Source organism: Emydura macquarii, unplaced genomic scaffold (genome assembly GCF_026122565.2).
Source record: "Emydura macquarii macquarii isolate MOO-44397 ecotype Brisbane River unplaced genomic scaffold, CSIRO-AGI_Emac_v2 contig_3517, whole genome shotgun sequence".
Taxonomy (NCBI): domain Eukaryota; kingdom Metazoa; phylum Chordata; order Testudines; family Chelidae; genus Emydura; species Emydura macquarii.
This window is the reverse complement of record NW_027133654.1, coordinates 3,082,879-3,097,869: the sequence shown is the minus strand read 5'-3', so window position 1 is coordinate 3,097,869 and position 14,991 is coordinate 3,082,879. Positions and strand designations below refer to the sequence as shown.

The 14,991-nt window shown below is 37.0% G+C and overlaps 1 protein-coding gene across 16 annotated transcripts in view; it reads left to right on the top strand.

Annotated features, from left to right (window-relative positions):
- Positions 1-14,991, top strand: part of RYR2 (ryanodine receptor 2) — a 646,139-nt gene that overhangs the window by 244,626 nt on the left and 386,522 nt on the right. For all 16 annotated transcript variants that reach the window (XM_067535799.1, XM_067535792.1, XM_067535786.1 and 13 more), the window contains 2 exons: positions 1,654-1,753; positions 5,607-5,703. In XM_067535799.1, coding sequence (XP_067391900.1) covers positions 1,654-1,753; positions 5,607-5,703 — 197 coding nt within the window. The remainder of the gene's footprint in view (positions 1-1,653; positions 1,754-5,606; positions 5,704-14,991) is intronic.

Sequence of the window (14,991 nt, the reverse complement as noted above, 5' to 3'; positions counted from 1 at the left end):
GCCAGCAACCCAAAAGAAAGATTGCATAATCTAGAGGGGAGGTGACCTGCAGCAGCTGAGAGATTTAAGTGAATCTCGTTCCCAAGATCTAGACTCCATGGACAGTTCCACAAAATGTGGAAATGAAGTTCTACCAATATAAGAGCCTCTGCAGCGTTTAATAATGATGTTCTAGGAAACTGTTTTGTTTTTTCCCCAAAGCACCAAGCACCTTTACATTCTGAATAATCACTTACACAGCTTGCTTTCTAATGCAAATAGAGACTTGTTATGGGTTTTAATCTAGCTCTGCTTCCACTATTTCTTTGGAACAATGACTAGGTGTGTCATTATTCAATCAATTAGTTCAGAAGGGTATTTTCCCCTCTTTTTCTGCTACCCCCCTCCATATATACATTTTCTCCTCTATAACGGCTCTATACAACCGGTACAATATTTGCATCAGAGAGAACCTGTATCTGCACTGTACTTCTACAGCATAAACTTTGTGATTGGTGCAGCAGATGTAGATTGGCAAAGTGAACCGAGTTCTGACATGCAATTCATTCATGAGATGGAAACCCTGAAACATATCTCCTCCCCCAAGTGCGTTGAGAAGCAGGGGGGATGAATAAACCAGTGCCAAATCTAGAATATCCATAACCTGCTCCCGAATTGAACTGTACATTGGGTCTAAACACTCAAAGGAGACGTTAGTACTGGTGAAAGAGGAAATGAATTGGCACCAGACTTACTGCCTCTCTCTTAGAAAGAAGCCATAAACAATCTTTATTCTGATATAGTCAATCTGTAAGCGATATCAAATGTGAGGTCCAATAATGTATATTGAACAGGGCTAAACCACCTTTCATTTTCAGGTGTCAAAAGGTCATCAAATGGATTCATGGTTCAGGCTACTGCTAAATAAAATTGCAAGAGGCTTTTGAAAATCTTGAAAAATCATTTTGGGAGTATCAAATTGGAAGTGGTATAAAAACCAGGGACAGATTTCCATTTTGATAAGACTAATCTTTCTGACCCAGGGCATTTTCTCCTTAGTTTTAGTTATGATGAGCTAACTTTATGATACACACCATTTCTTTGTTCTTTAGATGGATTATCTTTTTCTCTCTAATGTGGACTATGATTGGGGACTCACACCTTTGTCACCTCTAACTTAGATTATTGTAATTCTCCCCTCATTGGACCTCTCTTGTAACTACCATTTATAGGATGCAGCTTTCCTGACTTCTGGTATTTCATTTGTGGTAATTGCTAATGTCCATCCTTCAGGATCTGCAGACATATTCACTTGAGAGTCTTGCTCGATCCTACATAAAACCTTTAATGTTCTAGGATAGGAGCAGATGCTTGTATGTAAAGAATTGAGGACCCAGATACATATTTATGGACTTTATATAGAAATAAAATTAAATGAATCAGAACTGGATTACGTAGCAATTTTAGGTGGATGAGTGGATTTTTTTCTTTTGTAGCTACTGTACATGCATCCCTGTGATGGAATGTACTGTATCTGTAAACCTGGCCTGTAAAAAGTCAATGGGAACTATTTCTGTGTGTTAATACTGAATGAATGTTTCCATATGATTTTATTAAAATCTAATAATATTTTTTAAAAATCTGTAATAAATATCTTATTTCTCTCTTATTTAGCATCTGTCTTATGGCAATGGTAGCTTAAACGTTGATGCGGCCTTCCAGCAAACGCTCTGGAGTGTAGCCCCTATCAGTTCAGGAAGTGAAGTAGCCCAAGGTAAGATTGACTCGACTTTAGTTATCAGAGTCCTCCTGGACTGTGAATTAAATACCTAAAAATAATAATAATCTGCCAATGATTAGTGTACTGTAGCAATGGAGTTTCTCTTGCATGAACATTTGATCACACAAACAGATTTGTGTGCAAAAACATGTTCCAAAAAAGGAGAATAGAAATTGTGCTGAAAGGTTTAGTAATGATTTTCTACATACTTATTTCTAAGGAATGAAAGAGTCACATTAATATTGAAAATAAAAACTAGAATGCTTTACAGTCCAAATTAAAATCACTGTCTCATATCAGTTTTAAGGTTGCAATGCATATAGGGAGAACTGGTAGTGACCTCTGTATTTAGGTTACCAAACAATTTTTACAAATGTGCGTGCAGCCCATACTAACACAACGAGGCTGTTTGTTCACCTCTAATGGTTAGACCACATTTAGAAGATTGAGTCTGCTACTGCCTTCCAGCTAACTCTTTAACTCTGGCAGTAGAAGTCATGCTTATAGATCCAGAGGGCTTGGTTCATTCCCTGCTTCTGTTTTGAAGGATGAGTGTAGGACTTGTTGGGCAAGCAGACTGGGACTGTTTACGTAAGGAGAATGGGACTGGGATGGGCCATGGATGGGGAAGAGCCAGGACTGGGTCAGACTGTAGAATGGGTCTGTTATATTTAGGACCTAGGAAGAATTTTTATTCAACTGTTGAAGTGAATTGGGCAAAGGATTCCTGAATTTCAATAGTCTGTAACACATTAGTACCTTTGTGCCAGGCAGCGAAGGAAAAAAAGGAATCGTTCTTATAAAACAATCTTTTATGGCAGAAAACTCAATCATTTCTAATTCTGTAGAGAGTAATTATTGTGATTTACTTTTATAAATACTTTATTGACAGTCCTTTTAGCAAACTCACAAACATCCTTACTTTCTCACTCTATGGGGGGTGTGTGTGTTGTGTTTTTTAAAAATTAAACAAAACAAATTAACACCCACCATTTAAATTTTTTTAACTGACAATTTGTAGATACAGATTTTTCTGGAAGGTATTGCAGTTGGTTTTGTTCTGATTTTGATTAGCACTGTCATTAACACCTATTCTTTTCATTTTCCTTGTTTTGTGAGGGTAACAGAGCCATTTTACACATTCAGAGTTTAAATAAAACGGTGTCTGCTACAATGAATTGTGGGGCAATTATCGGTGCATAGTCTAGCATGACTGAAATGTAATGGCTGATGAGGTGTTCATACCCACAAAAAACCAAGTGAAAATGATGTCAGTTTTGCATTTATCAGAGCATTTGACTGAAACTCAAGTCACTGCAGTTTTTCCTTTTCACCTCTTTTATAGGTACAGGCATTTAATTAATTGACTTAATTTTTGTAAGAAGCGTTTTCCCTTGCATAGGTGATCCTCTGGATAATGTCAGAAACAATTAGTATTAGGAGTGAAGACTTCATTACAGCAAATCCTAAAATCACTACTGTAACTAAATCTCGGTGTTTGTGAAGGAAAGATGATTTTTAAGTTAAAGAAGTGACTTTGTGTATTACCTTGGACAAATCACCTTGGTCTCTGTGCCTTATTTTATCTATAATTAAAATACAGATAATTATCCCAGAGTGCAGGGTGAAGTTAATTTAATTAATGTCTATACAACGCTTTGACATCTTTGTTTGGAATCGGCAAAGATATTGGTTCTAGGGTTCTAATTCAGAACACTGGTTCTGGATCAAAATTTTTCATTCTCTTTTAAAAAAAAATATTGTCAAGTTTGTTCTCTTCGTTTTACATTAGTTTGTAAAAACAAGAAGACATTTATTTGTGTCAGATTTTTGAAAAATTTCAGTAACATAAAAATGGCTTTATTTGGTAAAGTAAAAATGTACAGATCATAAATCCACAATGTGAAATAGGAATTAGTAGCAAACTTAAATTAATTTGTTATGACATAAAACTTGGTTCTACTATTTTTCACAAAGGACTCAACAAACATTAGTTGCTTAGTGGAAGAGGGTCTTTTAACTACAAGTCAAACAAGACTACTGTAAACTGAATGGGGGCACTTTAGAAATAATTGCTTTGGGCAGTGCTTTTGAAGACAGGCACAAGTCTGATTACACACATCTGTATTAACTCCAATATGGATCCATATTACAGAATTAAAATGTATCTGGTAATGATGCTGAAGGAATCTATCATCAAAATCCTTACTTACGAATAAAAAATTCACTTTAAAAAACTCTCCAAATAAATTTGTAATATTGCAAATTAAAACGAGAGAAGGAAGTCATATGCTAATCTAATATTGAAGCTTAAATGTAGGCAATGAATTTGCTCAAGAGCAAATAGAGTTGAAAGGTTTTTTTTGTACACATTTAGATTTCAAATATGCATAAATGTGTTATTTTTAACATTTTATATTTGAAATTCTGTACACTGTAATTGCTTTGCAATATGGCTGAATTATCTGTAACAGTTATGGCCTTTCTTGTTATAAGTTACACAATTGCTTCCCTTCTAGCACCCTTTTTTCACATATTCAGAACTTTTTGAAATGAATACTTTTCAGGCTGAATTTTTCCAGGATTGTTCTGTACTCAAAGATCAATGTCTTTTCAAAAAGTTGAACAAAAGCAGATCAAGATAAACTATTCTTGAGTATGAAGAGGGTGGGACGTTCCCTCTCCCCCACCCCCATACATTTAAAAAATAAAACAAAAATATTTCTTTTCCTATAAAGGAAAATGCTCCCATCATCTGCATCTACCTGTTCAGCTGCTTTTGAACGAAAAACATGGCAGAAGTATTCATAGCCTATTTTTTCCTATCAGTGCTGCAAATACATATTAAGAACTGTTCAGGGGAGGGCAAACTGAGTCCCCAATACGTAGGCTGAAGATCTCGGCAGGACATTGGGAAGATTCCTGCCAGAGGAGACAAGGAATTTTCACATACCCCTGTCACATAGTGGCAGCAGAGCCACTCTGTAGAGGCTACTCCAGTGTCATGGAGCATGGCCATGCAAAGAGCTGGGCTCTCTGCTGCAGAGGAGGTGTACACACCCAAATCCTGCTCCCTGTCATGAAAGATCAGGCGCTAGCACTGCACACTGGGAAGTAAAGGCAGGATTGGCTCCATAATGTGATTAAATCTGTTTCTACCCAAGGACAAAATATCTTACACACAAATTTTAGACCAGTAAAATGCCAATGGCAATTTTATTTTCCTTTTTGGTACTATAGTAAAGCCAAGGCAGTTAAGCTCCCAAATCATGTTCAGAAGCAGATTCTGATATAAATCCATACTAGCAAGGAGAAATTCAGGGTTAGGCATTACATTTATTATACTCTGGCAACACTTGTATAGTTTCAGCTAATAAAATCTCACTGAATTGAATTGAAAATTGGCTGAATCTCTGGCCTTCATCCTATTGTAACAAGGCATTGTGTGGCCATCATAACATTCAATCAGTTTTTAGTACCACATGCAAAAGCATAATGGGGCTGGAAAAAATGGTTTTATTTTCCTGATGCTCTTACTTGCTGAGATTTAAGTGAGGTCATTAGGGATTATTTCCAACTGCTGTCTCCAATTTTACACATACTGTATTAGTATCTGTGTACCACTCATGCTTGTGTGTGATTACAGACAGGTATTTGCACCCAAAGATTGTATAACTGAGTGGTCAACTCCCAGATCTGTGTATGCACCCATGGTGTGGATACATGGAACAATTGGAGGCTGTTTTGAGGTCAGCCAGAAAGTGAGCTTTTCACATTGTTTGAATATGTTTTTTGTGGTTCAGTTCAGACAAATATACATTACTTTCTCCTCTTCCCTTAATTCAAGGATATCTGATAGGTGGTGATGTGATGAGACTATTGCATGGTCACATGGATGAATGTCTGACTGTCCCTTCAGGAGAACATGGAGAAGAACAGCGGAGGTAGGTCTTTAAGCCTAAAACACATACGGGAGTAATATGTTTTCCTGAATTAATTTTGATTGTCACTGATTTTACAATATTTCAAAATGTTAGACTGATACAGACATCATTCCTCCTATGGAGAGATTCCATTTGAGATCAACTCTGTAGCATACACACTACCTCAGGAGGAGACACAGCAAGGCCTTACAAACTGGACATAGTTATTTCTTTGGTAGGAGCCTCTGAAGGAAACCCAGAATGCAGCAGGAATTTGTAATGGTGGTTCAGTATGTGACTCTTTCCTTTGGGTCATTACTTTTCACCAGTATCCCAGCATGCTGATAGGGAACAGTACTTGGGGAGCTGCTGCCTCTCACAGGAACAGTCACATGGATGAGTCAAATAGAAGGTAAAATCAAAATTCTGTACTTTTAGGTAATTAAAGATCCCATTAAACTTTTCTCAAGAGTATGGCATTAATTTCATTTTCTGGCCAAATGCCAGTTTGGATAACTTTATTATTCTTTCCTAAAAATTGCCTTGGTAGTTTTAAGTAATTAATTATTCCTAACTTCAGCTCCTAAATAATTATCGGATGAGTTGCTATGTTCCATCACATAAGTGGCTGCATTTCAATGAGACTGAAGTGCTTTCTGTGTCTATCTTGCTTGTAAAGTCCTTTGGGATAAAACATTTTATATAAATGATATTTCTCTGATATTTAGGCAGAAGGAACATATTTTCTAGTTACCGCATATTGGAAATTTTAACCTTCTGATGGTATTACTTTCAAATTGTGAATTCTTTGGGACAGGGACCATCTATTTGTTATGTTTTGTACAGTGTCTAGCACAGTTAGCGTCCTAGTCCATGACTCGGACAGGTAGATGCTACTGAAATATAAATAATTAATATTATGCTCTGTCACTTCAAAATTGTTTCATTTTTATATTGCATGAAAATGTGGTTTTCTCATTGATTTATCAGGACAGATTATTTCTTCATCTGAATTAACTGAATGATGATAGAAACTAGTATGTGGAGGAAGAGGTTCTTCATATATAACTTGTGAAACATTTTAGTAGTTGTGTTTTGGTGTCTTAAACACTCATAAATTGTGGTCTGAAGACAATATAGATTGTTTTGCTTGTAACCCTCCAGTTGGTTTGTAGGGCAGCCATTTTGCTTTATATGCTGCAGAGATCCCTGGATTATGTTTTTTTGCTGTCTTGCCTATAGCTTTGCAGATTTAAGGTTTGTGCCTTTCATGTTTCTTTTCTGGGTTGTCTTTCCTGGCTCTTAACTTTGACTTAATTATTGTTTTTGAGTTTTGTTTTTTAAGAAAAGGGTGACAAGCTAGGCTTTTGAGCTCATATTTAGGTGGTTAAATATCGACTTGAGAGTCTATCTTTAGGCACTATAGAAGGGCAGATAACTGATTTTTTTTGGTTCGTTGGCAAATTTGAAAAGTTGGGGGGAAAAAGTAAAAATTTTTTTTTTAAAGAAAAGGTTTCAATAAGAATCTAATAATACAAACAGATGCATTATAAAGAAATGTAGGCCAAGATAGGATATACACGAATACTGATTTGAAAAGCTGCTTAGATATGGGAAAATAGGGAACAGCGTATAATCAACAGGGTTATTTTTCTTGGTGTTTAAAAAAATATCTTCCCATATTCCTTGTGATACACTGATTTCCGTATTAGGTTTGCTCAATTTGCAAGTTAAAAGATCTTTTCCCCTCTAAGTCTTCTCAGACAGCTAAGATAAATTTGCTGTGTAAAATATAGCACTTTTTTTTTTTTTTTTTTTTTTGAGGCTAATGAAAAGAACTACAGTGGTTGAACTTAAAGTTTTGTCTGGCTATACCAAAAGGAGGGCAGAAGACACTTGATATGGATTTAATCAGGCTGCAACTTTATTATTAGATGCCCTGGACAGCCTAGCAGATAATATTGTACACTGCAGGTTATTTCTTGTTCATTCAAATAACTACCCATAGGCTTCATTCTCCATCCAGGTCCCCCTGCCACTCCCAAAAGGACTGGGACCTTTTACCATCCACCTTGTCCTTTTGTAGGAGGGTTAAGGTGGGCTATAAGAAAGGCAGGTTGACTCCCTGTCATACCAAATGTGGGAGCCCCGAACCACCATCCGTTCCTTTAACCATCCCTTCTTTTTTAAGTCCTTTACCAAGCTATTTATTTGGTCACTGGATGCCTTCCCTATGGAGTACCTGCACTGGACATCTGCCCCACATTACAAAAAAAGTTGCAAGATATAGCCTAACCCGTTTTCCTCCTCACTATAAAAAGGCGCTCAGTAAAACCTACTGTGGGGAAATTGAAAAAGTCCAGTGCCACATCAGAGCATCATTTCTCTTCTTGCTACTCTGTCACTCCCAGTCCATATCGTACACTGAAAGAAGCACGCATGATGCAGAACAAATAGTGCATGATCATATAATTAATTAATATCAATCTTCTTTCTGTTATAGCATGGGATTATGCTACAGGGACAAGGTTGAGAACCACTCATTTACATAACTTGATAAACTCCAAGCTGGATTATTGCAATGTCCTGTATGTTAGAGGCTTCAAGTGCTAGAGTACACTTTAGCATTGTTTCTTTGTATTTCTTCAATTCTGAGTCTCTTGTATTGACTTTCTTGTAATTGTCTATAAGACCTTGCCTCTAACTCCAAAAATACTATCTAAGGTTACTGTCTGTGTTATGGATTTGCATATAATCATTCCATGTCCCATATTTTTCTCCTCTTGAAATATTTAGAAATTTAGCTACTGCATAAAATCTTTATTTATATCTTCTTATGGACTAGTACTTTTCCCCATGTGTCTGACAGGATGATGCATTCTGTGGGAGATTTCTGCGGAGCCTAATTTCAATTGTTAGAATGTATGCATACTTTATATTTGACATGTGGCTCTTGATTACTGACAGGGCTACACCCAGAAAGGTCTGGGCAGTTTTTCGTGGGTGGTAATCATGTAGGATTCACTATTAGCCCTTACATGAGAAATAAAGTATTTAATCTACCTCAATATGGGAAATTTTTTACATAAAGTATGTACTACAGCTGTGATATATTTGGGTATGTTTATTCTATGGCATCTGTGCTGGTAACGTTTGGAATGCTTTTCAGGCAGACTTCAGTCATGGAACTGGAATTGTGTTTTGTTTCAGTTAGTCTTCAAAGACCAATTCTACCTTAAAAAACGACAGCGTAAAAATTACACCGCAGGATCCCATATCTATTCTGAGTCACTGATTTCCATATCAAATTTGCTCAGTTTGCAAATAAAAAGATATTTTTCTCCTAACCCTTTTTCTCAAATAGGCAAAAGATTAGCTAGTCCTAAAATACCAACATTACTGGATTTTGTTGCCTGGTATCAAATGTCTGGAATAAATAGATCATGTAGGTGTGGTAGTTCCATACCAGACAGCTGTTTTAAAATAGTTTATTTTTGTTTTCTATATTCTAGTGCATGTTTAAAGTTATTTGAATTTGCAGATAATACATAGGTAGGTTTAGTAGGTTTCTAAAGATTACGAAAATCAGTAACAATACAACTATTGTGTGACATTCTCTCAGATCCTTACATTCCCTCAATGTAATATCACTGCAAATTGGCTGTATTGTTTGTGTGTTATATGTTCCTTATTAAAAATTGTTTTAACTATTTAAAAAATGTGTGAAGGTTTTTGACAGGGACTTGTGGAGAAATGAAGAAACTCTGAGAGTTCATTTAAGTCTTTTGACAATAGTCAGTATTTTAGAAAAATAAATCAATGCAGTAAAGTAGGGTAGTTTCTGGGAGGAGTATCTTTGCCACAAATGCCATAAAAGAGGCTTTGATAGCCTTAATAATATATTCACAGAAGACAGTCAAACTATTCTGCTTGAATACCTCCAAAGAGGGAGCAGTTTTAAGCAGGTTCATCTTGAACTTGCATATACCTAACCCATCTAGAAATTGCCAACTAGCTGAGGTTAGGGAGGATGGAAAAAGTTGTTTGTGACGATACTTCAGTTTAACTGGTATAATCCTATGATGTTTTAGTGGCAGCAGTATTATTTTTCATAGACACTATGACTTGACCTTACAGGGTGCTGAGCACTCTAGCCTTGATCCAGCAAAAGCACTTACATGGGGCTTCACACATACTTAAACTAAGCACGTGTTGAATTGAGGTCAGATTACAGAAGTACAGCACATTGTGGAATGTATCTTCCTATTTAACCCCCCACCCCATATGCATATTAAGCAAGGCTGGGTATACTCTGTATACAGTGTTCATTTTTGTAGCACTCCAGTGAGGCAGGCTGGAAATTCTGCAGCAGCTTCAGGGTAAATTAACAAAAATGTAGGTTTTTATGGAATTATATAAAAGAAGGAATAATACAATCAGTTCAGAAGTCCTTCTTTTGCTTATTTTGTCATTAAATTCATTTTCATGCTGCCCCCAAATTTTCATATTTCAGATTTTTGTAATGGTGGCGCGTAATTGAATTGTAGAAATTGCTACGGATTTAAAGTGGAGGTTTTGGCAGCTGAGTAACTGACCCCAGAAGCCCCTCAATGGCCACTGGCAGTGGGCCCACTATCCTGTAACTCATATCTGGCCTGACACCCTCCTTACCTCTAAGACACTGTTGTCATAATATATATCCAATAGGTGTCTTGTAAGGTATCATATGTAAACTGGTGATGCACTGGTTAGGAATATCATTACATGATGTCTGTGTGGGTTGTGTATAAATAATTATGTATTGTGCTGTAAATATGTTCTTAAAATGTGTTTGGGAGGCAGTGCATAAATCAAGTCTGCTTGAGACAGAAGTTTGAGGATTACCTGTTTGACTGGCTTGGTTATAGGAAGAGGACAACAAAAGTACATTTACATAAAAGGTAAACTAAGCCGTCAAACTAACAAGAGGAAACAATTGAGCGAACACACCAGGGGACAGAATGAGCACTCTTAGGAAGTACTCCTGACTTTTGAGGCAAAGACAATAGACTATGGAAAATATAAGGGAGAGCAAAAGGACATTCTAGTTATCCATCACTTAGGGGATATAGAGTACAGCCTCTGAGCCTGTGAAAGATGGATCCTCTGCCCTACAAGCTAATGATGCTGGTAACTTGATATAAGTGAGAAAACTGTTTAGGCAATGATTGCAATGTGTTAAAATTAAGTTTTAGTCACGAGAAAGCGTGTTTTGTTTTATTTATAAACAATTGTTTCTTTTTCTCTTGCTTAGTATCACTTAAGTCTCTGTTCTTTATTAATAAACTTATTCTTAGTTTTACTATAAACCATCTCAGTGCTGTTATATTTAGTGAAGTGAGAGTCCTCCACTAACAGGCTGGTGTATGCTTTGTTTGTGTGGAGGCAGTGCCTAGTGAGAGGGACTGAACGCTGCAGAGTGATGTCTTTGGAGAACTCAGGAACTCCATGTTACCTGAAGGGCAAGATTTAGACTGGCATAATCCCAAGGAGTTTGCTGGTGAGGCAGACTGACTGGTGTGGCAGGGAACTGACACACACACTAATTTCCAGCACAACTCTCTTTTGCTGAGTCAGAAGGGTAAGACAGTGGCTTATGGTTCTGGATTCCCTGAGGGGGAGAGTCATAGTAAGAGAGCGTGAGGCTTTTGACATGGGATAGGGGAATGCATCTCCTTTTTCGCTCTCCTTGTGAACTGGATTGGAAGGGGCTATATTTTTGGCAGGATTTAAACTCCTAGTTCCATGCTTGAGCAATCCTTGACAGCAACTAGCTTTTTCACAACCTCCCACCACAGTATTGGCCACTGCTTTCAGCAATGATGAAAAGCATATTAGCCCAATTTTTCTGCAGCTATAGGCAGATTCGGCAGCCAATTGCATGGCTTTGGATTTGGCATGATGTTTACAGGAGCACTAATAGTAAGCAAAAGCTTGTTGAGGTACAGAGAGGGAAAAAAGGAGGTTAAAGCTGTTTTTAAAAATACGTTAATTTAGACACAACTATATTCTGGTCTCTTTTTGAAGCTGATTACAAAAATAAAAAATGTGGTATGTACTATAAAATAAATGAAAAAGTGAATATTGGGATTGTTCATAGTTTCCAAGGCGAGACGGGACCATAGTGATCATTTAGTCTGACCTCCTCCTACCCAGAACATTTTCCTCTTCTGTCATCCCACATTCCCTGCCTCCCACAATCCCTTGACTCCTCACTTTCCTAACACAGGCCATAGAACTTTCCCAAAATAATTTCTAGAGCATATCTTTTAGAAAAACATCCAATCTTGAATTAAAAATTGTCAGTGATGGAGAATTCACCATGACCCTGGGTAAGTTGTTCCCATGGTTAAGTACTCTCACTTGTAACAATTTTTTCCTTATTTCCAGTCTGAATTTGTCTAGCTTCAACTTCTAGTCACTGGATTGTGTTATATCTTTTTCTGCTAGATTGAAAAGTCCATTATTAAATACATGTGCCCAAGGATGGTACTTCCAGACTATAATCAAGGCATCCCTTGACCTTCTCTTTAAGGCAAATAGATTGAGCTCCTTGAGTCCATCACTATAAAGCATGCATTTCTATGCCTTTAATAATCATTGTGCCTCTTTTCTGAACCCTGTCCAATTTATCAATATCCTTCTTGAATTGTGGGCACCAGAAATAGACACAGTATTCCAGCAGTGGTCCCATATCAGCTGCTCCATTATCTTGCTCGTGATCGCTGACAGGCTTATAATTACGTGGGTCATTTCGTTTACCCTTTTTAAATATTGACACAGCATTAGCCTTCCTCCAGGCTTCTGGATCTTTTCCTGTATTCCAAGACTTATTGAAAATCAACATTGTCTAGCAAGTCCCTCTGCCAGATCTTTCAAATATGGTGACAGGACCATTGGACCATATTTATTAATAGTATTAATATGCAATTATTTAACACCATTCAATGGAATATATTAATGTGTTTTAAAAAGACTGATTAAGTCTCGCAACATTAGCACTGTCTCTTGTACGTTTATTTTGAGTCATGTGATACTTAGAAATTCTTGAGAATTTTTAAAACAAAAACTAATTTCTGCCTTAATCCTTGTGAAATTTTATCCTTAACCAAAATGGCTGCCACCTTTCATTATAGGTAAATGTGACTAAAGTCATAGGCTGTCCTCCACAAGATGGCTGCCATCTCCTCTTGTTTCCAATGTGACTGAAGTGAGGCTGCTCTTGTGGAAGATGGTGGCTCCTTAGTCACCATGTGAGGGCCAGGCAAGGCACAGGAGATTGTGGAGGAGCAGGGAATGAGACTATGGGTGCAACAGGCAGTGGGGATGTGTTAGGAAACCATGAGGAGTCAGGGGAGTGTGGGAGGCAGATTGAAAGGGGTGTAGGGAATGTGAGGTGACAGAAAAGGAGGGTAGGAGACTGGGGGGGAAGGGAAGAAACTATGGGGGGCAAGTGAATAAAAGAGGCAGGTAGGTGACAGGAGACTGTGGGAGGAACAATATGAGTAGGACAGCTATTTATCTCCTCTACTTAGTGAGGGATATAGAGAAGAATAGAGTGGTAGCTCTTCACATTGAGGGTTGATGGTAAGTGGAGTCCCTTCCGAGTAGTGCAAAAGGAGTCCTGCAATTTGGAGGTATATTTAAAGTAAAATTTTGAACCTGAGATGATCACACACAAATGAGGCATGGGCGTCTTTTCCCTAACGGTGAAAAGAACCCAAAGGAAAGCAGAAAAAAATAGAGTAGTTATTATTAATTATACTAATTGCGGTGTTGAGCACCCTAAATCAGAGCTGAAAGAACTTAGCATCTTCTAAGAGTCGCTCAGCACCTTGCAGGATGTAGTCTTAATGGGACCTGGATATCAGTGACTTACTATTCAAAGAATTGTGTGTTTAAAAAACTCAAATAAAAATATTCTATATAATAAGATACAACAAGACTAGCTGGTTTCCACAAAAGATGAATAAATCATTGATGTGAAATTAACTGAAGGAAAGTAAAATATCAAAACAATGTTTATACAAACCCATCTTATTTATAAAAGTCAGTGGGATCAAGATGTCACAGTAGCTACCAATAGTCCAATCCCCCAAAAAACTGCAGACAGCTTTACCAAACTCACTTTGGTGTACTATTTTTTCTTAAAATCTTGTAGAGACTATTGCTCTGGAATAAAACTTGTTCCTCTAATATTCTGTATAACTGCCATGGCTGAAGGTAGCATGTCTAGTTAAAATTAATAATTTTTAAAACATATTTCTTTATCTGGGTGTTAATGATAATGCCTTTGATTATTACAACTGCCACAAATTTTGATATCTCATATAGACTCCTGGATTTTAAGGTCAGAAGGAACCGTCATGATAATCTAGTCTGAACTCCTACATATTGCAGGCCAAGAACCTCACCCACCCACTCCTGTAATAGACCCATAACCTCTGGCTGAGTTAGTGAAGTCAGTTCATGAGTGGAAGACTTCAGGTTACAGAGAATCCACCATTTACACTAGTTTAAACTTTTACTTGTTTATGCTGTTCATTTACTTTTGCATTTCTCTAATTTTGGACAATGAAAATTAATTAGTTTCACTTTAAGACCCATTTCTGGTCATTGTGTGGTACAGAAACATATTGGACTGTAGAAGTATTTGAGGCGCAGAATCTACTGTGAATATGTACTGATGGAAATAAAGAAGAAAAAGAATGGGTGAAATCCTGGTCCCACTGAAGTCAGTGAGAGTTTTGCCATTGACTTGAACAGAGCCATGCTTTCACTCATTATTTTTTGCCCAGTCAGCATGCAGAAAATGACTTTTTAACCTGCTGTCTAATTCAAGTCATCAGCATGATCTAAATATGATGTTAACAAGCATCTTCGGTGGCTAAATGGTTTCCTTACCTATGTTTTTGGAAAAATATAAACTTAAATAATGACTTTCTTATTTCCTTCTTTCTCTTTAAATTTGAGTAATTGGTTAATGTTTCTGAATCCTGTGTTTGGAGAATTCTACGTAATTGTGTGTCTGCCACAGAAGCTTTAAATCATTGTTTGGATTCCCGGTAGCTTGAAACGATTCCCGCTTTGCATTTGTCGTCTTCTCTTGAAGCTGTAACACTGCATTTTTTCCCTTCTATGTTAATTACAATATTGAAGCTTTATTTGTGAATTCATAACATCAAAGGCATATCTAAAATTACTGTAATGTGGAGGGGGCAAGTTGGTGTCTAGAGCAGACATACATTGAACTATTTCTGAGAAATTATA